General features: G+C 50.7%; 1 protein-coding gene, 1 long non-coding RNA gene and 1 pseudogene across 3 annotated transcripts; 2 read left to right on the top strand and 1 right to left on the bottom strand.

Moving 5' to 3' along the window:
• Positions 1-157: 157 nt before the first annotated feature.
• Positions 158-14723, bottom strand: LOC120611166 (uncharacterized). 2 transcript variants are annotated; one of them, XR_005655085.1, is made up of 4 exons: positions 13829-14723; positions 10784-10888; positions 8822-8931; positions 158-689 (listed from the first exon to the last, which is right to left on the bottom strand). It is a non-coding gene; the product is annotated as an uncharacterized LOC120611166 (long non-coding RNA). The 2 variants fall into 2 exon arrangements; XR_005655086.1 differs by having other exon boundaries at positions 158-686.
• On the top strand, positions 7471-7589 carry LOC120611380 (uncharacterized; annotated as a pseudogene).
• Positions 12635-24308, top strand: IGFBP4 (insulin like growth factor binding protein 4). The gene is made up of 4 exons (XM_039873566.1): positions 12635-13252; positions 20101-20258; positions 21017-21151; positions 23068-24308. Exons 1-4 carry the CDS (start codon positions 12904-12906, stop codon positions 23200-23202), a joined length of 777 nt encoding a protein of 258 aa, XP_039729500.1. The 5' UTR covers positions 12635-12903; the 3' UTR covers positions 23203-24308.
• Positions 24309-24364: the final 56 nt, after the last annotated feature.

The following is a 24364-nucleotide window of genomic DNA, read 5'->3' as shown; positions in this document are numbered from 1 at the left end:
AAGAACGAATCTTAGCTCCATTTTCCTGAAGAAACTGAGCTCGGGCTTTCTGTACAGGCAGTCTGGCTATTTGATTAAAAGAACACTGGTTTTGGTGTCAGCTAAACCCCCCCTGCCAGTCATTTATTTTCAAAGAAACAAAAGCGCTACAGTTGTGGTTTGGGTTTTCATTTAATAGAAGTGTGTAGGGAGGCCACGCAAAATAGCAGCATTCAAAATCCCCAGGAGAGCGGCTGCAACTGGTCAAAGAAAGAGTAATTTATAGTTACTGCCTCAGGAGCTGAGAATGGTTTAGGGGCCCATTCTAGGGCTGAAATTTTTTGCTCAGACTGCCAGTAGGATGCCCTGCTTGTGACTTTTGCTCTCCTCTGTGTTAAGTTCCCTGAACTCTGCGGTCCAGAACAGCTGTTCAGATTTGACAAAGAAATGCCAAAAACCAAAGTTTTTTTTTTTTATGACTCTGATGTAAAAATGAGTAGATTTCTTCTTTCTTCGTCAATCTACAATGTTAAAATGACCAAAACATGTCCTTAAAAGATGCTAGAAAAAATAACTGCACTATTTGCGTAACTACTGATTCTACTGAGCCACCTCCTTCCAATCATTTCCTGAGTTTCAGTCTCTGCTTGACGACTTGCCAGTTGTGTGATCTTGATGGAGGCAGCTTCTAGGTGCTTTCGTTTCTTCTGCTAAAAAAGGGAAATAAAAATGATAGTACTACCTCAGAGTTGTGTGAGGATTACACGAGATAAATGTAAGATGTTTAGAAGAGTAGGCTAACAGTATCAAAATCAGGAAGCAGGAAATTTCCTTAGGCTGGCATGACAATTTGAGGATTTAATTATTTTTTCTCTTCCTAGAGAACCAGAAGGTCAACCGATTGTCAAATCACCCGAGCATATTTAAAGCTCACTCTGCTGGCAAAGCTCCAGGAAGGGCCAGTGAGAAGAGGGTGTGATGTGACAAGAAGTCAAGGATAGAAGGAGCACACAGGCTAGGGTGATTGAGAAAGCCAAAGGAATGGAGCTTTGGCAGTGCTCTGGTTCCTGTTTCCTGGTCTCCTGGCGTCCAGTAGTTCCTGAGTGTTTTCAGCTTCACTCTGCTCACTACATGTGTTGATCAGAAAGGCAACCGCAATGCACAGGACTACCAGTTCTCAGAGCGATTGAAGGAAGCCCATCCAGTAGCTTCTGTCTATCCAGGGATGGTATGTCACTCTCTGCAACTTCCCCAGGACAGAGAATGACCCTGACAGAGATCAGTCATGGTGCCTTCTACCTCCTGGAACACAGAGGCCCAAGGTGGTAGGGGTGGGTGAGCATGCTTTCCCAAAGATAGCAGTCCAGCCTCTGCTACCCTTGCCTCCACCCTGTAGCTCATCCCAGCCTGCAGTATCCTGTAAGATCCATCTGGGGATGAGGCAACAGGAATTTAAAAAGCAGCTCTAGCCCTATTTTCGAGAACCCAGCTTTAAATCTCCCCTGCAGTTTAGCCTGATCCTGTGAGTCTCTGCTCAAAAACTTGGATGCAGAACTATGGAGTCATAAGGACTTTGAAGTCAGAAATCACCCTGAGCCTCAGTTTTCTCATGTCATTATCCTTTACCCTTTATATATATATATATTTATATATATTTATATGTACATATATACACACATATATGTGTATATGTATATAAAAACTTGAGTGCCAATTACATACTAAACATTATACTAATCACTTTATGTCATTTCCCCCTTAATCTTTATAACGGTCCTTTAAAATGAAAAATCATTCCAGACTTGGAAGGATTAGGTAATTTCCTTAAGACTGGAAATTTCTACTTATCTTTTAAGCCTCGGATCCAATGGCACTTTCCTTTGAAGTTCTCCCTAACCACTGGGGATTCCTCTCTGTTTTCTTGACATTTAGTGAATTCCCTCTATTACATAGCATTGATCATGGTATGTTGACCTGCAGGTCTTCTTCTTCAAACCGCAAGATCTTCTGAAGGCAGAGATTTGCCTGCACTTTTGCAACCCTCAGCATCTAGTACGACGCCCACTCCCCAGGAGGCTCTCCGTGAATGGTACGATCAGTACTATCATTATCCACATGGGGGCAGCATACCCAGGAGCAGACCCTCTTGTGCAGGAGTCTGCGGACTCCGGAGGGATAACCTGGCAAAATCAAACCCCTAAGTTAAGGGAATGGTGCACACATGCCTCTGCTTGAGTCCTGTTGGAAGCTGGGACCCACTGTATCAGCAGTTCACTCCGTCTTCTGGGGATTCAGTGGAAGGCTCAGTACCCAATGCTGACCTTGGTAGCCCGCTTTTGGGAACACTGGGGCTGTCCTTCAGCATCTGTACCTTGAACTCCAAGACCCAGTGAGGGAGCTACAGAAATGAAAACCCAAAAGGGGCCGAAGGGGTCAGCTGCAAGAGTCTTTGGAGACTTTTCTTGAATAAGGCTGCATTCCCATGAGGTAAAAGGGGGAAGAGGAGAAGTCTCCGCTAGGGTGAATGAACCCTGTTCCTACCTGGGAAGTGTGGGTAGGGAATCAGCAGCCCAAGCAATGTCCCTTTTCTCCTACCTTTCTCTCAGATGTTCTGCTCTTCCCAGATCACTTCTAAGGATGGGGTTAGATGGGGATGCAGAGGGGTCAGGTGTTTCTACATCCACGTGACTCACCTGAGCTCAGCAGAAAGGTAGAAACCAGGTAAAGTCTGCTCTCTGAAAGCAGAGACAGGGCAGTCATAGCGTGTCTCTGTAGATTCCTACTTCTCTTACTTGGGGCTACCTGGAGGCAGAAGGTGTACGTTGGGGGTGGTGATGTTGGTACTGGAGGAAGTATGGAGGTGGGAGGAGAGCAACCACTCATGCCAGGGCAGTTTGAGAGAGGTGGAGCAGATGAAGGCATGAGGTAAATGGCAGCATATTGCAATGACTTAAATTTTGAGCAAGCAGATGAGAGAAGAGAGGATGAGGGAGGCATCTGGAATCATTTATCCAGAGAAAAGAAAGATATTTTCACAAGCTTCACTGACATATAAGAGGTGACGTATCCAAGATGACACAATTCCCAGTCTATTGATGTTCTATTACACACACTACCTCCTCAAAGCCAAGGGAATTAATCTTTAATGGTGGAAGGTGATATTTGAGAGGCTATTTGAGGATGTTGCTTCAGGGAGGAAGAGAAGGTAGAAGACAAAGAGGGGAGAGCAGTCATGAAGTGGGGTGGTGCTCTGGCCTAGTCTCTCAGGAGATCCATCTGAGCACAGATCACCTTTCCAGATGGACCTGGGCTCCAGGAGGCCTCCAAGCCTCTAGGACAAACCTGAGGCACCCATGGAGCCTCTCTCTCCCTTTGTGACCCTGTATTGGGATGGAAAAGGGAAGAGGACACAGGATGAGGTGAGTTCTCCAGCCCCGGAGGAAGACCCCCAAGGAACGAGAGATACCAGGGGAGGTGGGGTAGAGGGTCAGTGAACCAACACACATTATTGAGCATCTATTATGTGCTAGTCTAAGACCACACAGGGATGTGCGGAACACAGTGTCTTACATATGAATATCATTTTTTTTTTGTAGGAAAGGATGGGGGGTGGGTAAAGAAAAGGAGGGAGGGAGTGAAGAAATAAAGAGAAGAAGAGAAAAGAAAGGCACAGTAACTCATATTGTAGTTGTGGCAATAGGACTAGAGAAAGAATGGCAAAAAAGCTCAGTGACAAATGAGTAGTACCAGAAAGAAGGGTGTTAAGAGGATGTTGAGGAGTTCAGGGGGCTAGGTCGAGTACCCTTTTCTCACCTGTGGACCTGGCTGGCTTGGCTGGCCTGGAGGAGACTCTCACCCAGAGGGCCACACTGGTGCCTGAGCTCCATGGGAGCCTGTCTGGGCCTGGCAGCCTTGGAGGGACAGGGTAGCCCTAGGGTCTAAGGCCTGGTGTCCTCAGGGTTCCTGGGAGTCCATCATTCCCAGTCTCTAGGTATCCAGGGTGGTCCTGGAGTCTTCATGGCCAGCCCTGAGGCCCTGGAGATTCTGAAAACCCCTGGCAGCCAGGGGGACCAGGAGGTCCCACTGCACCTGGAAGGAGAGGCCGGAGGGGTGGATGTGAACCACAGAAGTGGGGGTGTGTATGTGGGGGTGGAGGACTCTTATAAGAGAAGGCAATGGGGCCGAGTCAGGAGCCCTAATGGCCTTGAGATCACTTAGGGAAATCTAAGATGGTCTTGGATGTGGGACATTAATTGCGTCACCCATAGAATCATTAATTGACTATTGGGTTCCAGGCCCTATTAGAGTATAAACAAAGAAATTGCCCCAGGAGGAATCTGGGTTCTTAGTTTGTGACCTCTATCACCACCTTTACCCCAGATCTCTGGTTCAGAGGAGGACTTTCAACCACCCTCCTACCCAAAGAATGCCATCATATGTCATCAGCTCCACCATTTGCCCATTCATCCACCCAACATTTACTTACCAGTCACCTCCCACCAACCACACACTATCCACCCCTCACCTCTGGTCTGACTGCTCCTCACAAAGGTGGGGCTGGTCTGGGGCCTGGGCTCCCTATAAGCCCCTTCTCACCAAGAAAGCCAGGAGCCTCTCATTGTTCTTCCTGTTGGAGCGGAGGAGGCATGTAGTAGAGATGCAAGTGGGGAGAGGAGGGCTTTCTGTCTCATTCCAACTCCTCAGTCTTACTTCTGTTCCCCTACCTCACTCCACTGCCATGCCAGAGGGTCCCAAAGTCCCTGAAATTTCTTATCGAGACTGGCATTTACCTGACATTCAGGGGGCCCAGCAGGGCAGGCACAACCAGAAGGTGGATTGGGAGTAGGGTTAGATCACCACAGAAGAGAGAAGATTAGAACTAGGCTGGCTCTTAGATCATTAGGTTCAACCTCCTCATTGTACAGATGGGGAAATTGAGGCACAGAGAGAGGTGTAACTGCTGGTCACTGCAACAGGGCAGCAAGCCAGCCTGGGAGATAGAGTGAGAAAGCAAGTTATGTCTCCTAATGTGCTGGGGAATAGGGTCACCTGGACTTGTCGCTTTCTCCCCAGGTCTGCAATTGGCAGAAATCCCAGATAAGGTCCTTGGGAGGTGTGATATTGTGATTTATAATAAGAAACGTATTTGGTCTTCCTCCAGTTCCTGGCAAAGAGCTCCTAAAACCCTTGGAATTTCCTAAGTGGTAAAAGCAATAAAGGTGTCTTTTGTTATGTTAATAAGGTGACTTTTGGAAAGCCCCTAGGTAACTTAAGGAGGAGAGCTGGTTGCCAAGGGAACCAATCAAGTGATTAGAGGGTTGAAACTTTTGGCCTTATTCACAGAAGACCTTCCGGGAGGGGAGAGGGGCTATGTACTAAGGCCCCATAAAACCCTAAAAGGACAGGTTCAGCGAGCTTCTGGGTTGGTGAACAGGTGGAGGTGCTGGGAGAGGGCATGGAAGATCTGTGCCCTTTCTTCATACTTTGCCCTGCGCCACTCTTCACATGGCTGTTCTTGAGTTATATCCTTTTATAATGAACCTGTAATCTAGTAAGTAAAATGTTTCTTGGAGTTCTGTGAGCTACTCTAGCAAATTAATTGAGCCCAAGGAGGGGGTCATTGGAACTTCTGATCTATAGCGGATCTGTCAGAAGCCCAGCTGACAATCTGAACTTGTGATTGGCCTCTGTAGGACCAAACACTTACTTAACCTGTGGGATCTGATCCTAACTCCAGGTAGATAGAGTCAGAATTGAGTTACATCGTAGGACACTCAGCCGGTGTTGGAAAATTACTTGATGGAGTTAGAAAACCCACACATCAGAATTAGCGTCAGAATTGCAGGAAGCATTAGGATGGGGGCCAGAAAGAGAGAAGTAGGATGGAGTGGGGTGTTGTGGGCCTCTACATGCATCCGTATGTTCCCCTGGCAATCTCATCTCTTTGGACTCTAGGTCCTTCCTTCTCTCACTCTATACTTGTTTACTTGTTTGCTAGTGAGGAGAGCCTGAGTAGAGGCTGAACGTCAGTGTGATCTGACAGAGCATGGGGGAGATCTCTCATTCCTTAGTGAGAGTCTCAGTAGGAGTAGGAGAGGGGACTGGCCTGCCTGGTAGCTAGCTGCTTGTGAACCCAAGGGTCTGATCTGAGGAAGAGGATACTTGGAGCTGCAGAGACCCATCCTCCAGTCCATCATCCTCAGAGGGCCCTTGGATAATGCTGAGAGCAGACCTAGTAGATAGATTCAGGCTCCGAGACTTGGTCCAGCTTGGCAGCTAATGCCTCATTCCTTCTTCTAAAGAAAGCAAGCATGAATGAATGAATGAATGAAGGGGGGGAGTCTGGACTGGGAACTCTGGTTTCATATCTGTCTCTAAATTTCTCCCATCTCTCCAAGTTCTTCATTTGATCACATCTATCCATTTTCTCTGCCTTTCTATCTCTCTGTCATATTCCATTTTTCAGTCTCTCCCTCTCTTGGCCTCCCCTTTACCCTTTTTCCTTCTCTCTAGCCTTCCACCTCAAAACATCATAGAATCTTAGATTCAAAAAAGGTTATAATAATGATGCCACTAATTTGTAACCTACTTTCTGGGATATATGTCCTTTCACTTATATGGCCTCATTTGATCCTCTTTAGCCCTACAGAGTGAAGTAGGGACTGGCATCTCCATTTTACAGATGAAGAAACTGAGGTCCATATGGTGAAGACACAAGCCCACAGTGTACAGCTAATCAGGGCAGAGCTGGGATTTGAACCCCTGGTTCTGACTGCAAGAGCTCTGCCCCATAGCCTGTGCACCCTAACCTCAAGGCAAAGCTCTTCTCCATTGCGGGCTGTCTGACTTTCCCTGGCTTGGGGCCCAGCTTCTGCTGCTCTTTAGATCATCATGACTGGGTGGGGATGAGGAGCAGACTGCATAGATCTTGAGGATTACTGGCTCCAAACATTAAGCCTCTGGAAAAGTTGAAAGCTGAGGGAGTGAGAATGGGAGGAATCCAGGCTTCGGGAGAGAGGAGGAAGGAGGCTTTGTGGATTAGGGGCTCCAGGTGGGATGGGCCTTATTTCTGGGCCCTCTCAGCCCTCTTCAGCCATCTTTAGGACTGCCCCCACATCTCAGGACAAGTACAATCACAGACAGCAGCTCAAGAGGCCCCTGGCATGAAAAGCCTGGTGGGCATTGTGGCTTCTCGCTGAGACCCTCCCTTCTCACAGCTAGGGCACTGGGCTCTGGGCTGCATCCCAGCAGCATGACTGAGGGCACCAGAACTATCAGATTGGTGCAGGAGCTGGGCAGGCAAGGAAGGCACAACAGCTTCTGGGCACACAGAATGCTGACAGGGCAGCCTGGCAGGAGGAAGAGGTGTTGTCTGGGTTTGGGCAAAATTCTCCAAGACTGTGATGCCTCTTAGGTACAGTGTGGGTACCAGTTGGGGCCTGGGCGCAGGCTCTGTATCATCCCATGAATGGGTTTAAATCACATTTAGTTGTCTATAGCCATGCCACCCTGAATAAGCCCGATTCCGTCTGATCTCAGACGCTAAGCAGGGTCGGGCCTGGTTAGTACTTGGATGGGAGACCACCTAAGAAGACCACATGTTGTGGGCGTAAAAAAAAAAAAGGGGGGGATTGTAAACTGACAAGGTCTTTGCAATCTGTGAGGTCAACCAAGGGTTGCCTTGCCTAAATAAATAAATAAATAAATAAATAAATAAATAAATAAATAAATCACACTTAGTTGCTTGTGACCCGAAGCCAGTCTTTTCACTACCTGGAGCCCCATCTGAAAAAATAGATTTATAGGGTTACCATGGTGATCAGTAATCATAATGGCTAACATGGATTGAGTCTTGCTCTGTGCCAGACACTGTGCTGACTGCTTTATACACATTGTCTCTGTAGTTTCTTGCAAAGCTCTATCAGGCTGGGCTGGCATTATCCCTCTGTTACAACAGGGCATTTAAGGATAAGAGAGAGGATGTCACTTGGCCAAAATCACAGAGCTAGTAAATGGCAAATCCAGAATTCAGTGCAGGCATTTTGGCTCTAGGCTCTTAATCTCACTTGGCTGGTCATGGCTAATAACTAACACTCATTGGGCTCTTAATACGTAGTAGGCACCACTGTAAGCATTTCACTTAGATTCAGGCATTTAGTGATTATAGCCATACTATACAATAGTCACTTCAATGAAAGACGGTACAGAGAGGTATACTAACTTGTCCTAAACCTACTGCCAGGAATCCAGTCCAGGTAGGCTGACTTGAGAGCCAGCACTCTTTTTTAAAGAATAAACAAACAAAAAGCTTTTTCTTAAAAAAAATTAGAGTGTAACATACAGAGAAGAAATATTTAGCTGCTCAATGAATTTTCACATACTGAATACATTATGTAGCTAAATAATAAACTCTACCTGTACCCCAGAAGACCCCTTCCAGTAACTACTCCTACCCTTCTCCCCAAAAGTAACTTCTATCCTGATTTCTAAAACGTAGATTAGTTTTTGCCTGTTTTTCAATTTTATATCAATAGAATCATACAGCAGTAATCTGTTCAGTATGTGATTCATCTATGTTGCTGGATGTAGCAATAGTTTATACAACTATAGATTTATTTATTCTACTAGTAATCCCAATGTTTGGCTGAATAGTGCTGCTATGAACACTCTTATACATGTTTTTGGAATACTCACACTCACATTTCTGTTGGGTGTATATCTGGAGGTGAATGATGTTGGGCCCGCAGCCCACAGCTCACTGGTGATGCTCTGGCAGCATAAGCAGCATGGCACAGGGTGCTATGTCCATATATTTGGCTTAAGTCTTGGCTCAATTACTTACCAGCTGTGTTACCTTGAATGAGCCTCATCACCTCTCTGGGTGATAACAGAGCTCTCACAGGGCCCAACATCGTTCACTTGGCTGTCTCCTCCTCCTTGTTGCCGCATCTCCTTTGGGCAATGAGAAAGAGATTCTGTTGGTGCCAATCAGCCTGGGAACAGTGCCAACTCTGGAAGGTTGGGAGCCATGCCATTATTGGGCCTAGGACCATGGCGAAGGACTCCAGAGGTTCTAAATTCCTAAACTGCCTGAGCTGGAAGGGGCTTCACAATTCAGTGAGTTCCCCTCCCCCATTTTACAAATGGTAAAACTGAAGCTGAGGAAGGGGAAGTGGCCACAAAGCTGGAAAGAAGCAGAGATGGATGGACTGGAGATTTGAAACTGGATCCTGGCCAGCCCAACTGCAAATGGACTCTCTTCTCCACACCCCTTTCCTTGCCAGGGTGTTCACTTCTGGAGCTGCACATCCTAAGGGAGGGACTCAGGCTCCGTTCTCTGGACCAGACCGCTGTATTGTGGGGTCTCTATGGAGATCCTTATTCTCTTTATCTGGTCTCTTCAAGTGTGGGGCCCTGCTGGGTAAGGAAGAAGTCATACTGCTGTGCCATTGCTCAGCTCATACACCTGGGATGATCGTGGAGGATGCTGTACATGGGGCCTGGACACCAGCTGACATGGAGAGAAGCTGAGCTCCCTACTCAATGGACAGTCCAGGGAAGCCAGGAAGGGGCTGGGAAGCCAAAGTTATGGGGAGGTCTGGGACCCAGTCCCACGTCAATGCAGTATCTGCTCTGATCCCCTGCACCCAGCTTGCACTCTGTACCACAGTCTTTTGTCCTTGGCATTTGTCTAGAATGCTTATGACTGCTGTTTCAGTAGGCAAGAAAACATAGGGGTTAATCATACCGACTCTGGAGCCAGACTGCCTAGGTTCACATCTCTGTTCTTCCACTTACTTGTGTGTGACCTCGAGTAAGTTACATACCCCTCTGTGCCTCAATTTCCCTATCTTAAAAAGGGGATAATGATAGCACCTACTTCATGAGGTTATTGTGAAGTGCATACGAGTGAAGCACTTAGAACCATGTCCAGCATTTGCAACTTGAACCCAGGTCCTCTGACTCCAAATCTCTTTCCCTTTTATATATACAGCCTCTCCCAGGCACTAGCAGGCCTCGGGGGGACACTAAACCCAGTCTTCCAGGAATTTCCAGTCCAGTGGGGGAGACATAGGTCCTGCTACCAGGGGATCTCAAGCCATGTGGGGAAGTTAGTTTCCAGGAGGGAGAATTAGGAGGGAGCAAACACTTGGTACCTACTGTGTGCTGGGCACTTTGCAGAGATCTCTCTCTCTCCCTCTATCTACTCCTGACTCTTCTTTCTTATTGCAAAGTCCCCATTTTCCAAGTAAGGACCGTGAAGCTCAGAGAGCTTAAGAAACTTGTTTCAAGTACCCAGTGAGTCCAGTGGCAAAACTGGGATTAGAATCTAAGTCAGCCTGATGGTAACATGGAAGACCATGTAACATTGGTTCAAGGTTTACCTCCTCCATGAGGTCTTTCCATGTCTTGGATGTAGAACTGACTGACCACTTCTGCCTCTGGGTACCCACTATGCCCCATATAAATATTCCCAGGGCACCTGCACACCTCTTAGACTTATTTATTTATATGCCTACCTCTCCTCTCTAAGCAGTGAGCTCCCTGGGGGCAGAGAGTGGTCTCAGCCATCTCTGTAACCCCTGTAGGTAGCATGAAGCCTGCACACAATAAATGTGCAGTAAACGTGTGTTGTGTGAATGGTGACGAGGTGCTTGGAAGGTCTCCTTGTGTCCATTCTCCTGGCTCCTTGGAATTACCCGAAGTGATGAGGGGCATCAGAGGATGGATTGGGGGGTGTTGCTGGGATAGAGGTGTGAGCATCTGACTTGCCTGGAAACCTTTCCAGGTTTTCCATGCTCACCTGCGCTCACACTTCATCCCCTGGCATTTCTCTTGGCTTCAGTCCAGCCTCTCCTGCCTTCCTTCTTCCATGATCCAGCACCGTTATCCCTCCCAGGTTTGCTCTCTAGGGGACAAGTGTGACATTGGGATCAGAACCATCCTCCCTGGTCCCATTTTATTCTCACAAGAGCTTAAGATGTAGGACAGGTGGAGAAGGTCCACCTCCATTTAACAGTTAGGGGGTGGCATCGAAGTTCACACATTAAGTTGTTGGCAGAACTGGGTCCAGTATCATGGAGGAGTGGAGAGAGGGCTTAGGGTAGTTTTCTGGGACAGACTGGGCTTCCCTCAGGGATTTGAGGAACCTGGATCTGTTTCTCCAAGGCAGATGGGGCAGGAGAGACTCCAGTTTGTCTGCGAGATGACATGGAGAGAATCCTAGAATCTTGTCCCTGGCCATAACTCTCCAGCCCTTCTGCAGTCTTGATTGTTGCCAGTAGGTGCCGTCAGTTTGTAACTTTTGGTTCTGTCCCTGCAGGTCCAGCCTCCCACTCCTCTCTTCCTCCTATCACCTGGACAGTCTACACTTGCAGAAAGCGGGAGAGGGCCCCATCCCTGTGAGACTGAAAGACCCCTGTTCTGGGAGAGGAAGCAGAAAGAGGGCGTCTGATCTGCACTTCAGTTTAGCTGCCCTACGGCTTTCTAGGCCAAGCCAAAAAAATCTACAGAGGGTCACCATTTATGCCTGGACAGGCGCCCTCACTTTGAGGCCAGTTCCAGGAGAGCAGAAGCCTTTGTGGGGGAGGATTGGTGAGTATTAGGGGGATCTGGGAGAGAACCTAGGAGATAGGTCCCTGCTTCAAATGTTACCCTAGGGCTGGTCCCAATCAGCAAGATTGAGGCAGGTGTGGGGGATACAGGCACCAACAAGATCTCACAGAGGGTCTAGCCAACCCCAGACAGCACTATGAGTGAATTAGTTAAAGGCATCCCTTCCTCAAAATCTTTGACTGTCATCTGCTGGAAAACCATCACAACAGCTATACAAATCTCCAGTGACCACAGAGAAATGGTGCCCCCTGGAGTTGTGCAATGCATAATTTGCACACTGCGGGTGGCAAGCTCTCTAGTCAATCTCCCCCTGGGAGTGGGTCTGGGCAGTAAAAGCAAACATCCAGGGAGAAGGAAGAGAGGCTGGGCACTTTCCTCCCAGGGAGTTTGGTGATTCTATCCTGGGGAAGGCGGATTGGACCAGGACTCCCAGGAGCCCCGGGGAGACGGGAGGAGGGAGGTTGGAAGCGGCAAGAGTGAAGAGAGCCTACTAACGTCTTAGGGCCATTAGGCCCTCCTGGGCCCCTTGTTGGGTGCCTGTACCCCTTCCCCCACCTCACCCGACTTGATCTCCAGCGGCTGAGATTGGAAGCACTGGGGCGGGGTGGAAAGGACTGGCTAGGGAGATTGAAGCCGTGCAGCCGGGAGTACGGGCTTGGAGGTCGGCCTCTCAGTGGGGGGAACTGTGGGCCGACTTGGTGGGTCCGGAAAGAATCCTCCAAGGTCGGGGAAGGGGACCAAGGAACAGCCCCTTCGCTTCCCCTCTCCCTTCTCTCCCCTCCCGGGCTCTGGTTCAGAGGAGCTCTCGGCGCCTATCAGGGCTTCCAAACTGCGCCGCTTCCTTCTTGGGCAGAAAAGGACTTTCAGATGTTGTAGCTGCGGTGGCGACTCAGGACAGCGCCCCCTCCCCCTAACGGCTGCGTCTCCCTCTCCCCCTCGCCCTCCCCCACCCCAACCCGCTCCCCCACCTCTGGGAAGGCGCTGGGGGTGTGGCTAGGGGCCTGTATAAAGTCCGGGGGAGCTGGTCCCGGGCAGCCGCTCAGCCCCCTGCCCTCTCGCCACCCACCGCCTGAGCCCGGCCGAGGATGCGGCGCAGCGCCTCGGCTGCCAGGCTCGCTCCCCTCCAGCCTGCTTGCTAACTTCTGTGGTTCCGTCCCTGTCCTCCAGCGGGGCCGCCCCGTCTCCCCGCGCTCTCCGGGTCGGGTCCACCAGGCGCGCCGAGAGCTGCCTCTGTGTGCCCCTTGCTGCCAGCCCGCGCGCCCGCGCTCCCCGCCTGCGTCCGCGCCCGCGCCGGGTTCTCGCCGGATCATGCTGCCCCTCTGCCTCGTGGCAGCGCTGCTGCTGGCCGCCGGGCCCGGGCCGAGCCTGGGCGACGAAGCCATCCACTGCCCGCCCTGCTCCGAGGAGAAGCTGGCGCGCTGCCGCCCCCCCGTGGGCTGCGAGGAGCTGGTGCGGGAGCCGGGCTGCGGCTGTTGCGCCACTTGCGCCCTGGGCAAGGGGATGCCCTGCGGGGTGTATACCCCCCGCTGCGGTTCAGGCCTGCGCTGCTACCCGCCCCGGGGGGTGGAGAAGCCCCTGCATACGCTGATGCATGGGCAAGGCGTGTGCATGGAGCTGGCGGAGATCGAGGCCATCCAGGAAAGCCTGCAGCCCTCTGGTAAGGTGCCTCTGCCCTTGCACGCCCTCCCTGGTGTGCTCCCCTCCCAGAAGCCCCTTCCCCAATCGGGCTAGCCTGGAAGGCCCTTGAAAAGCCCCTGTGAGTTGAGGAGAAGGCAGGTACGTGGCAGGGCCCTACTGGCATGGGACAGGCTCAAGCAAAGAAACTGTTATCGAGGACTCCCCACCCCCATCCCAGCAGCCTGTTGCCACCATCAAGGAGGACTCTGTCCCATCACTCCATGTCAGACCTGCCAAAGGTGCCTCTTTGGGAAGAGTAGTCTTGGCTGCTGGTGCAAGAGTAGAAAATTAAATGACCTGGCCCAGCCCGCAGCCTGCAAGCGAGCTGGATAACTGGAGGACGGGGTGGTGGTGATAGTGGGGGTGGGGGAGGGCTTTCTGTTCCTGATCCAGGGACCTCCCCTCGCCCTGGCCACCGGTGAAACCCCAGGGGTCTGAGAAGTCAGGGCTTGGACTTTCGACATTGTGGTAGGTGGAGTGGGACATGCAAAGTCAAGGGGCTTCGGTGATGAGGGGCATCAGAGTTGCCCTTCCCCAAAGCCCCAAGCCAGCTCACCTAGCTCTCTGAGAGGTATTGGGAAGACAGGGGTCACTCTGCCAGGCCTGGGCACCTTCTCCTGCCCTGGTACACAGGCAGCCCTCTCCTTTCTCTTGGCAGGTGCCATTTGAGGTGGCAGAAGGAAGTAAGTTTTGGCTCCGAGCCCGGAGCTGCAGAAACCTAACTGGTGTGGAAAGGGAGTAGAGAAGAGGGGGGTGGGAGAGACAGGCTTCGAAGGCCCTTTGCCCTAAACTCATTCTTATACTTTTTCTTTTTTCATTTCTCAGTGAGCCTCTCAGTTCCTCAGAATCTTTCTCAGTCTCTTTCCTTCTTTCTCTTATTCTTTGTTCTTGCCTGCTGCGCCCTTCAACCTCTAGTTTCGCCAGCAACATTCTTGAGTTCTCCTTTCCTCAATGTTTTCTGCCCATTATCAGTTTCTTTCTCTATCTCTCATTCTCTTTTTCTGTTTCTCTTGCCCTGCTTCTCTCACTTTCATCCCAGTCTCTTTCTGTTGCTCTTTCTCTCTGTGTGCCACCTTTTCTCTTTCTGTCTTTGTTCCTGTCTTCTGTTACTTTTGGAATCTCTCTGCCTGCCTTTCTGTATCTCTGCTTCTGTTTCTTGTTCGCTCTCTGACTCTGTTTTGCTCTCCCTGTGCCTCTGTCTGTGTCTGTCTCTTTTCCTGGTGCTTGAAGCTTCCATTGTTGCAGTCCGGATGCTGGGACTCTGGCCCCAAGCTTCCTGCCCTGAGTCCCAGACCGCTCCACTTCCTCAATTTTCTGCAGCTTGTTAGCGGGAGGAGAGCAGGATGCAGGGAAAACAGGAAGGAGGTGGACCCCAGGGGTCTGGGCCCAGGGCCTCTCTGCCCTTCCTGCCCCTGGGCAGTGAGAGATGGGTCAGCAGAAAACATTCTAGGAGAAATGCCAGCCTGGCACCCAGCACATCTGGGAAGGGGGGGTTCCTGGAGGAGTAAGACACTGATGCTGGGGGCAGAGAGGCCAGTGCCAGTGGGAGAGGAGGAGTACTGGTACCAGACCAGACTGGGTGTGAGGGCTGAGCCCTTAGTCTCCCTGGGTATGACAAGACCACATTCCCTTTGTATCTCCCTCCTCCACTGGCCAGTGGGTATCTGGCACCAGATTAGGATGGCTGGTAGCCTCTTCCTCTCCTATGAACTTGAACATGGGGCAGAAGAGCCCTCAGAGGGTCCTGGGCACCCATTTTTCCTTGGCTGAGTAAGAACACCCCATCCTGTAGTGGAGAAAAATCTGTTTCCTTAGGAGTTTTTTTTTTTTGGGGGGGGCATGGCCTGAACATTTTGTGATTGTCCTGTGGATATCATGCAAACCAGCCATTAAAGGCGGCTTTAGGTCCCCTTTGGATGACAGGGCCCAGGTCTCTGATGTTCCTCCCCGCTCCTTCCTTGCCTTGTCCACCATTCATGCAGAGCATGCAGCTATCTGGAAAGGGAAAGGGGAAGTCTGGGGAACCCTGGGGAAACTAGGCGCCAGGTACCTACTTGGCAAGCTGTTCCATGCCCGCTTACCCCCAAGTTATCACAGAAGTACCCCTTGCCACGGCCTAGGCCACATCGTACCATGTGAAAAGTGCCCCCTAGAATTGTGCAGAGACTCTGCAAGGTCGTTGGTAAGAAAATGTCCAGGGCTTGGCCCCTATCCCTGCTATTCTCGTTAGCCTTCCACCGTCAATAGGCCGCTGTCCCTCCTAGGTCCCAAGGCTTGGGGAACCTAAGCCTCTTGTTTGACAGGGGCATCAGGATCTTCTTTCTGCTTTTTTGTCTTGGGGCTGAGCTTCAGCAGGTGACTGGGGGAGGGCAGCCTCTTGGTATCCCCCTTCCCTTGAACTGGTATGGTCCAGCTGCCTACTATTTGCCCCAGGGGCAGGTCTCCTCCTTCCATCTCTAATAACCCCACCCCCCCACCCGCCTTCCTGTCCCAGCTTTCCGAGCCAGACAATGTTGTGGATGAATACCACTAAGGCACCAGAGATGGAGGTGGGGTGGGACATGTGCGTCAGATGTCCACAGTTCTGCATAAGTGCACTGACCCTCGACTCATGGAATCTGGGGGAGTGGACAGTGGGATCAGTGTTTGGATTGGGGAGTTCCGAAACTCAGCTCTCGGTCCCTCTGGGACAGGGTTAGGGAACATGTAGGCTGGGTTAATTTTTAGTCAACGCAGCAAATATTGTCCCCCCTACTTCAGTACTGGGAATCCAGTCATGTCTTGGGAACAGCGCCTTCCCAGAAATTCTGTGTCTTGGGGGAGGGGGAAGGGAGGAGCATGGCTGCTTAACATTTTTTCTTTAGTATTGGCAAAGCCAGAGTTATTGGTGCCTCGGGTATCAGGAATCTTTCTGTTTAAAGATGCAGGAGCTGCAGAGATAAGTCTCTCCTCCTTCCCCTCCACCCAGCCTACTTCATTTCCTCATTTGTAAAAAGGGGATGACACTGGGACCTGCCTCACAGGGTCGGGATGTCTGGCATAGAGTAAGAACTCAATAAATTGGAGCGATGATGAGGGTGGTGATGAGGAAGAAGCTGAGTGGATTCAGTGGAAGCTTAAATCCTCCTTTGATGTTGAGACTTTGGGGGATGGGAGGGCAAGCGAGCAAAGCTGGGGAGACGTTCAGAGGAGTTGAGAGGGGTAGGGTGGACTTTGGTGACTTTTGCTGCTGTAAACATGGGAAGAACAGGCCACCTGTCTTTCTATCTGACTCTTGAGGCCAGCAGCATGTCACACAGTGAGAGCCAGAACTCAAAGAAAGGGCCCAGTACCCGGCATGGTGGTCTTGGCTTTTCCAGCCAGAGTCCAGGGGGAAGAGAGAAAAGGCCTTTCTTTTAGGACAGGTGGGTGACCCTTTCAGGTCATGCCTGAAACTTCTGCGTCTGGGTGGCTGAGCCCAGCCATCTCACAGCGTCACCTTGGCTGTCTTGAATAGGGCAGGGGCTGGAGTTGAGGAGAAATCATGGGGATGAAATCCGACAGCAAGAAAGAAGAAATCTAGCTTTGACCATGAATTTGGCAGCCAGTGGTACCAAAGCTGTGAAACCTCTTCTTTCTCTGGATGCCTTCCCTTCCTCTGTTGCTGGAGCAAAGACCAAGTTTTCTCTTGTGGCTGCACGTCATTGGCTTAGCTCCAAGCGGGGCAAGAGGAGATCACCTAGCCTGCCTTGGAAGCCCCACCTCCCAAACAAACCTTTTGGAATTCAAGAGGTCAGACCTTTTCAGGGGGCTACATCTGACTCCAGCTCCCCGTCACAGGGGAACCCACCAGGAGTGGGGTTTTCCAGAGGGCACCATCCTGCACGAACAGAAAGAAGTAGCAAGTATTTAGCCAGTTTTGGAGATGGGAAGGTTAACATTTTCCAGAGACCCAAGGCTACAACCCTCACCCTTCCAAAGCTAGTGCCGAGGGGTGGATTGTGGGGCGGGTCCTCAGTCTGCTGGTAAGCAAGGCTGGGCAAGGAAAAGTTACAGATTAAATGGAAAATCAACAAGCCAGGGTACAAACAGAGTGCCCTGCCCTAGGTCTGTGTCTCGGCCCAGGGCCGGGTCAGAGTGCCTGAGTGCATGTGGGTATGCACGCGTGGATGAGTGTGTGTCTGAACACGTGACTGCTTGCATATGTCTGTGATTCTTGAGTCTGAGCTTGTCTGTGTCTGAGTGGGCAGATATGGATATATTCTGTGGACCTGTGTCCCCATGAAAGTAAGTAGAAGGCTACTCTCCATGTCTTGGCGTGTTCTAGGCATGAGAGTGCTGGGCAGCAGGAAAACCATGAAGGGGGAAGCCAGGCATGCTGCCTACTCAGCTTCCCCAGATAGCCTCCTCTATGTGACATGGGGCCCTACCAACACAAGAGCATAAGCTATGATTCCAGGCTCCATGTAGCCCCAGGTTTCAGTGAGCAGACCCAGTTGTGCTCCTTAATGGCACCTCCTAAGTTAAGGCATAAACATTCTAAATATCCATAATCTCCAGAGCATTAGTCATTTGGAACTTAGACTCATAGAAACTCAACAATGGAAAGCCTGGTTGCAGTTGAACTTCTACTCCAGATCTCTCTAGACTTTTGAGGCCTCAACCACTGAGAAGCTCCACGCCTCTAGGGCACTGGCTCTCGACCTTCTGAGGATGCCCCATTCATTTAGAAAACTCTTCCTTACTCCTCAAACCTAAGAACATTCTGCTCATTTACCAAGAGGAATAAGTGTCACTGTGCAAAGCGGTGCTTTCCTTTATGGTCATGAAAAGAAAAGAAACTCAAAGGAAAGACAACAAAACCTTGCCAGGTTCGAAGGGCGCCCCTCAAGTTGGTGTTGTGGGCTGTGGCGAACAAGTCCTTGTGATCCCTTCCAGCCTTTCCCAGGCAAAGCGGTGGTGCCTTTGTTTACATCTCAGCTCAGCCTCTCTCGTTGCATGGTCTGGCTCTAATTCTTGTAGGTCTTCCATTTCCTCGTTCTCTCCATTCCCCAGCTCCAGGCTACACCTCTGAAACACTTTGACCCCATCTGCAAATCTCATGGTTTTGTGCAACATGGACATGGAGGTGTGGTCACTGGCCAGCCTGGATTCTTTTGGCCAGAAAGACTCCTTGGGACAGTCTTCAGAGAAGAGTCTGGATCCCAGATCTTTTCTCTGGCTCTTGACCGAGGACCCCCTCGACACAATCCTGGTCTTCTGAAATATATCTGCCCCTTCTTTTGCCGCCCCTATCAGCTGCGAGGTCTTGTTGCAATGTCTTCTCCTTGAACGACCTTCAAGAATTTGATGTCATCTCTAGGTCAAGAGGCCCTTCCAGACTAATCTCCTTGGGATGTTAAATATGCAAAAGGATGGAGTACATCTTTCTGCTCCATTTATTCCTTTCCTTTGGTTCCTCTTTCTAAGCCAGCCCTCCACTCGTGACAAAGCCTTCTTCCCATTCTCGGTGACTCAGTTTTATAAATAACCTTTGGTGTGGAATCTTGACAGAGACTTTCTGAGGGTCTCAGTTCTTCCTTGCCTAGTTTCCCTTTATCCACATACTTTTCTTCAAAACCCCAGAACTAGGAGAATAAAAAGAGAACTAATCCCCCAACTCACTTTGGCTAGGCGGAAAAATACCATTTGACCCAGAGGCAGCTCTGGGACTGCTGCCATGCATAGAGGAACCTGCTAACTCCTCGGGAAAAAAAATCCTGACGCAAACCAGATGTAACCTTCTGTCTGGCTGCCAACATCTGGAATGCTGGCAGGGGCTTTGCTCTCAGGCAGGCAGTGAGCTGCCAAGCCTGAGCATTTCAGAGGTGGCTCTGATCTGTGGAGAGGTCTCACAACCTCTTTCTCCAGCTCAGCCCTGTATTCTGGTTTTGGCTGCCTAGAGGGAGGAGCAGCAGTTACAGTCCTGGGACTTCTGGACTGGGTTTTTCTTGAGTTCAAATAAAGTCTTCATGAGGTCCCATGGAGCGGGTGGAGGTCCGGCCTCACCAGCCCAATCTCTAGATTCCCAGCGCCCAGTGGCTCTGGGCAACAAACGGACTTTAGATGAGGTCTGAAGTCTAAGGGTGGGAGACTGAAGGGATGCAGAGGGTATTCTCTTGGCTCTGGGGCCACACAGCATTACACATGTGTGTGCGCATGTACGCACGCGTGCGCGCGCGCGCGCACACACACACACACACACACACACACGAGTTTCACATGCAGGCATACACATTTACTCTTGCTTCTCTCCCATCCAGCTAATGGGGAGAGCCTTTTGGGCCAATTTTCTCATCACTCATGGAAACTTTGATTTTGGCCATTTGGAAGAGGGTCAACAGAGCTGACAGCCCTAGGGATCCCCTGGCTGGCTCAGCCAGCTGCTGAAAAGAGCAGGAAAGGAGACAGAAAGAGAGAGCAGAGGGAGAGGGGATGGTAAGAGGAGCTGCATAGAGGGAGGTAAGATCCGGTAGGGGGACCCCCTGCCTGCCTCAGACCTCCCTACAGGGCCCAGGGGACCCTCCTGCTGTCTGGGCAACTGCAGCTGGTGACTCATCTGAGAGCTGGACTGGGTGGGGTGAGGGACAAGTCAAGGACTTTGAGAGGAATATTCGCCTGAGGAGATCCAGGGGAGTGGGCAGGAAACCAGGGTGTTTCTTTCTTTTCTTCCTGCCCCTGGACCCCCTGCTCTTCCCTAGTGCTAGGCTGGAGAATGTCCGAGAAGCAGAAAGTAGGTGGGAGGCTGGGTTGGTATGCTGCCCTGTCCTTTCCTGGTGCTGACCTCTCCCCATCTTGGCCTGATTGCAGACAAGGACGAAGGTGACCACCCCAATAACAGCTTCAGCCCCTGCAGCGCCCATGACCGCAGGTGCCTGCAGAAGCACTTTGCCAAAATTCGAGACCGGAGCACCAGTGGGGGCAAGATGAAGGTTATCGGGGTGCCCCGGGAGGAAACACGGCCTATGGTAAGGACCTCTGACCTCAAATGCACCTGTGCACAGGCAAGCACACCACCACTGCCACCACCACCAGATCAAGACATTCATTCAGAAAACATTCTTGGATGCCTACTGTGTACAAGTTGCACCTAATATGCGTCACCGGGACACAGAGAGTCCTCATTTCTTTCTTTGAAATTCCATTTCTGCTCATCAGTTCTATACATTGGTACAGCTGAAGTGATTGTTAAATACTGAAATACTTCTGAGCTCGTTGGTTAATGGCGGTTGTCCCAAGCCTCCAGATGTTTCATGGCCCTTCTCTTAGATTCTCCACCCCAGACTTTCTCAAAGGTTAATGCTGGCCATAGCAGGGGGCCTTGGGACCCTGCCCCAGGGTCTGGCTAATGACCTTTCTCCTGGTGGTTCTGATAGCTCAGAGCCTGGGTTGATCGTTTGATTTTATCCATTCCCCTGCTTCGGAATTACCCCCTTCCAGTCCTTCTCCATGGGTATCCACAGCCCCAGTCCCCACAAGGTCCCTTCACTTTACAGCTCTCTTCTTTTTAGAAGCTCTTTGGCTCAAGAGACTCTCTTTAATGTCTCTCTGCTCTTCCCACCAGTGTCCCCTGAACCCAAGCCATGCCCTTCGCCTCACTGAGCCCTGCCCAGCCTCCAGGCCTTGGCTCTCTCTACAGGGCCTCAGTCCTGATCTGACCCCCGACCCTGGTTCTCCTTTCCCTCTCTCTCTTCTGCTGAGCAGTTTCATCTTCCCTCTCCTCCAGCCCCAGGGCTCCTGCCAGAGCGAGCTGCACCGGGCCTTGGAGAGGCTGGCCGCCTCACAGAGCCGCACCCACGAGGACCTCTACATCATCCCCATCCCCAACTGTGACCGCAATGGCAACTTCCACCCCAAGCAGGTGGGTCTCCATCTCCCTTCTGCTTGGCCCTGGCCTCCGCTCCAGAGGCATTTCTGGCCTCTCCACAAGGTTGTCCAGGATGGAGGTCTCAGCAAGGGGGAGGCTCCCCAACCCACACTTAACCCCTAGGACCCTCCCCAAGCCCTCCTCCAGCCTTAGAACCTCAGCTCATTTTGCTTGCCTCACTCATTTTGGAAATGAGGAGATGGAGGCCTAAAGTCACAGAATGAGTTAATGGCAGACCAATTATCCTGCCTCCCCATCCAGGACTTATTTCCATTGCCTCTTGATTCACTATCTGTGATATAGACCTAGCATTCCCGCCAACCTCTGCCCCGCAGCATTCTGTCATGCACCCAACTCCCTTCTTATGATTAGTTATCCTTTGTCATGGAATGTCTGAGGTCTCACCTGAGAATGGAGAGGCTGAGTCATGAGAGATTCAGGAGGAAACTCAGCCTGCCCCTTCCCTCAAGATGAGCAGCCAAACCACTTGGGGGTAGAACCAGGATGGAGGTGAAGCCAGATCTGATACAGACAGGAGAAAAGACATGCATATAGAAATCTCTGTGCTCCTTCATACCCTTGGAACTTAGGGTTCCTCTGACACGCCCCCAGGAAGCTGGGATATTCAAGAAGGTTGGCCTGCTCCAGTCCCATGTCTGGCTGGTCAGAATTGGACCCACTTGGAAGAGTGGCATATCTTGGCAGGGCACTGGGGTGCCTCCTGCTGGGTGTGGCCTGGGGAGCCATGGCCTGGATCTTCTTCTCCAGCTCGTTGTGGGCACAGGCACACACATTCTCACACTTCATGCTCTTTAGACAGACCCACAAAGTGGGTTGTCATTCAGCCAACAGAGGCCTAGGCTGGGAGAGAAAAGCTGCCTGAGTCTGCACATCCCATCCTGGAGCAGGTTGTGAGTGGTAAGCAAGGAGTGGAGGACCATGGAGGGCACCCCAAAACAATGCCAGACCTACCTACAACCTTTATCCCAACACGAATTTTATTTTTGTCTCAAATTTAAAAAACTTTTCCCTCTAATTAAAAAAATAATAATAATAGATGTCATTTGTTAGAGCAGTTTTAAGTTTACAGAAAAATTGAGCAGGAGGTACAGAGTTCTTATCTAGTCCCCCACCCTGTTTTCCCTCTTAGCATCTTGCATTATTAGTGTGGTACGTGTGTTACAATTGAGGAACTGATATTGGTACATTATTATTAACTAAAATCCATAGTTTACATTAGGGTTCACTCTTTGTGTTGAACAGTTCTATGGGTTTTTCCCCTTAATTTTTATCCTGCTGAAAGTTCTGACACTTGACCCTTTATCCCTGGACCAGTTCTGACTTTACTCCAACTCTAATCCTGATTCTAAAATACACCTTTGCCCACTGCTCTCCCTCCTCCTGGTTCAATCCTGACCCAAACGTTAGCCTCACTGCTTTAAATGTTCTCACCTTGACCTCTATCTTGATTCTATTTCTGACTTGGACTCTAAGCTTCACCCAACTCAAGTTTTAGTCAGAAATCCCAATTCAACTGCAACTCTTATCCTGATGCTACCTTAACTTCACGACCATAATCCCATCCTTAAAATCCCAACCCAATTAGAACACATTCGAAACATCTCCAACCTGAACCTTAGCCTTTCAAATCCAGCTGCACCTGTAATTCCTATGGATCCAGTCTCCCCTCCAGGAGACTATAGAACTTTCTTTAAAAGCTCCTGCCTTTTTAAAACTCTCTGGACCCTTTCTTCTTGGCCAAATTCTCTCTATTCCGTTGAGTTCAGAGAACTTGTGCTCATAAAAGAGCCTCCGCCCTCAGAGGCCATCTTGGAGCAACTGTCTGACTTGGGGGCTGGGAGTGGGGCCTGCTGCCTGGGAACTGACCTCTCATGCCCTTGTCTTGGCAGTGCCACCCGGCCCTGGATGGGCAGCGCGGCAAGTGCTGGTGTGTGGACCGGAAGACGGGGGTGAAGCTTCCGGGGGGCCTGGAGCCGAAGGGGGAGCTGGACTGCCACCAGCTGGCTGACAGCTTCCGAGAGTGAGCCCTACCAGCAGGCAGGGGGCTCAGTGCTCCCTGCTCCCCCTTTCCCTAGAGGCTGCAGAGCTGCCCTGGAGCCTGGGACTGAGTCCTAGCTCTGCCTCTGGCCAAGAAGTTTCCCTTGGGGTGTGTGTTTGTGTGTGTGTGTGTTTTTATGAGCATAGGTGTGCTCTTGGGGTGAGCTGGAGCCTGGAGGTGTCCTCTTTGGGCTTAGATAGCCTGAGAGGTCTGAGAGTGGCAATGGGGAGCCCTAGTATGTTTCCAAATTGATCCTGGATTCATTCATTCATTCATTCATTTGTTCATTCAGCCATCTAAAAACATTTATTGACTACATATTACATGCCAACTCTAGTTTTCAGCCCTGGGGTCTCTTATTCTGACTTTTTCTGATTTGGAAATGTGGGGCCACCTCCTAAGATGAACACAAATCTGTGGGAGAAGAGAAGTCCCATTCCCATAATCAGAGGAGGAAAGTAGACATGTACCTTGACCTCTCAGTCTAGTCAGAGAATGGAGGCCACAGAGAAGGTGTAGGGTAGCAGATGGCTCAGTGGTCAGAAGACCAGACCCACTCCCAAAGATAAGGCTTGCCAAGCTTCTCTCTTGCTTTCTTCCCCAGGTCCCTCCAGGGGGAAGGACCTGCAGAGGACCTACCTTTGGGTTGGGTGTTGTGCCATCTGCTTGGTTGCCTGGCAATTGAGACCCTGCTATGAGGGAGGGAAGAGGGTCAGAGGTAGGCCTTCAGGACAGAGGGCTGGGGCAGTGAGGCCCATCTCTGTGCAGTCAGGGTCAGGGGAAAGAATGCGTGATCGGACTGCGTGTGCCTGATGGAGAAGGGGACCGGCATGCTGCGGGGTGAGGGACTTGCCTGGGGTCCTGCTTCCTTCCATTTGTGGTCAGCCATGAGGTCACAAGGATGACTCCATCCTTCGGTGGCTCACAGCGAGTGGCTCTGCTTCCCTCCCCACACCTCCTTTCCCTGCACCTCACTCCCCTATACTTCCCTACCCCTGGGCATTTTCTGGCTTGACTGGATGGAAGGAGATGGAGGGACCTACCAGTTGGCCATGATGTCTTGTCTTTTTTTTTTTTTTTTTTAACAAAACAGAACAAAACAAAACAAACCCTAGACAATTGTGTTTGGTTGACTTATTTATAATTAG

The sequence above is a fragment of the Pteropus medius genome, unplaced genomic scaffold, assembly GCF_902729225.1.
Source record: "Pteropus medius unplaced genomic scaffold, Ma_sr-lr_union100, whole genome shotgun sequence".
In the NCBI taxonomy this organism is placed as follows: domain Eukaryota; kingdom Metazoa; phylum Chordata; class Mammalia; order Chiroptera; family Pteropodidae; genus Pteropus; species Pteropus medius.
Note: the sequence above shows the minus strand (reverse complement) of the source record. Positions and strands in the feature narration are given on the sequence as shown.

Coding starts and splice junctions, on each gene's coding strand:
- IGFBP4 (XM_039873566.1), top strand. CDS start 12,904: ATGCTGCCCCTCTGCCTCGTGGCAGCGCTGCTGCTGGCCGCCGGGCCC. Junction 13,253..20,100: donor GGAAAGCCTGCAGCCCTCTG/GTAAGGTGCCTC, acceptor GCCTGATTGCAG/ACAAGGACGAAGGTGACCAC. Junction 21,152..23,067: donor GCAACTTCCACCCCAAGCAG/GTGGGTCTCCAT, acceptor TTGTCTTGGCAG/TGCCACCCGGCCCTGGATGG.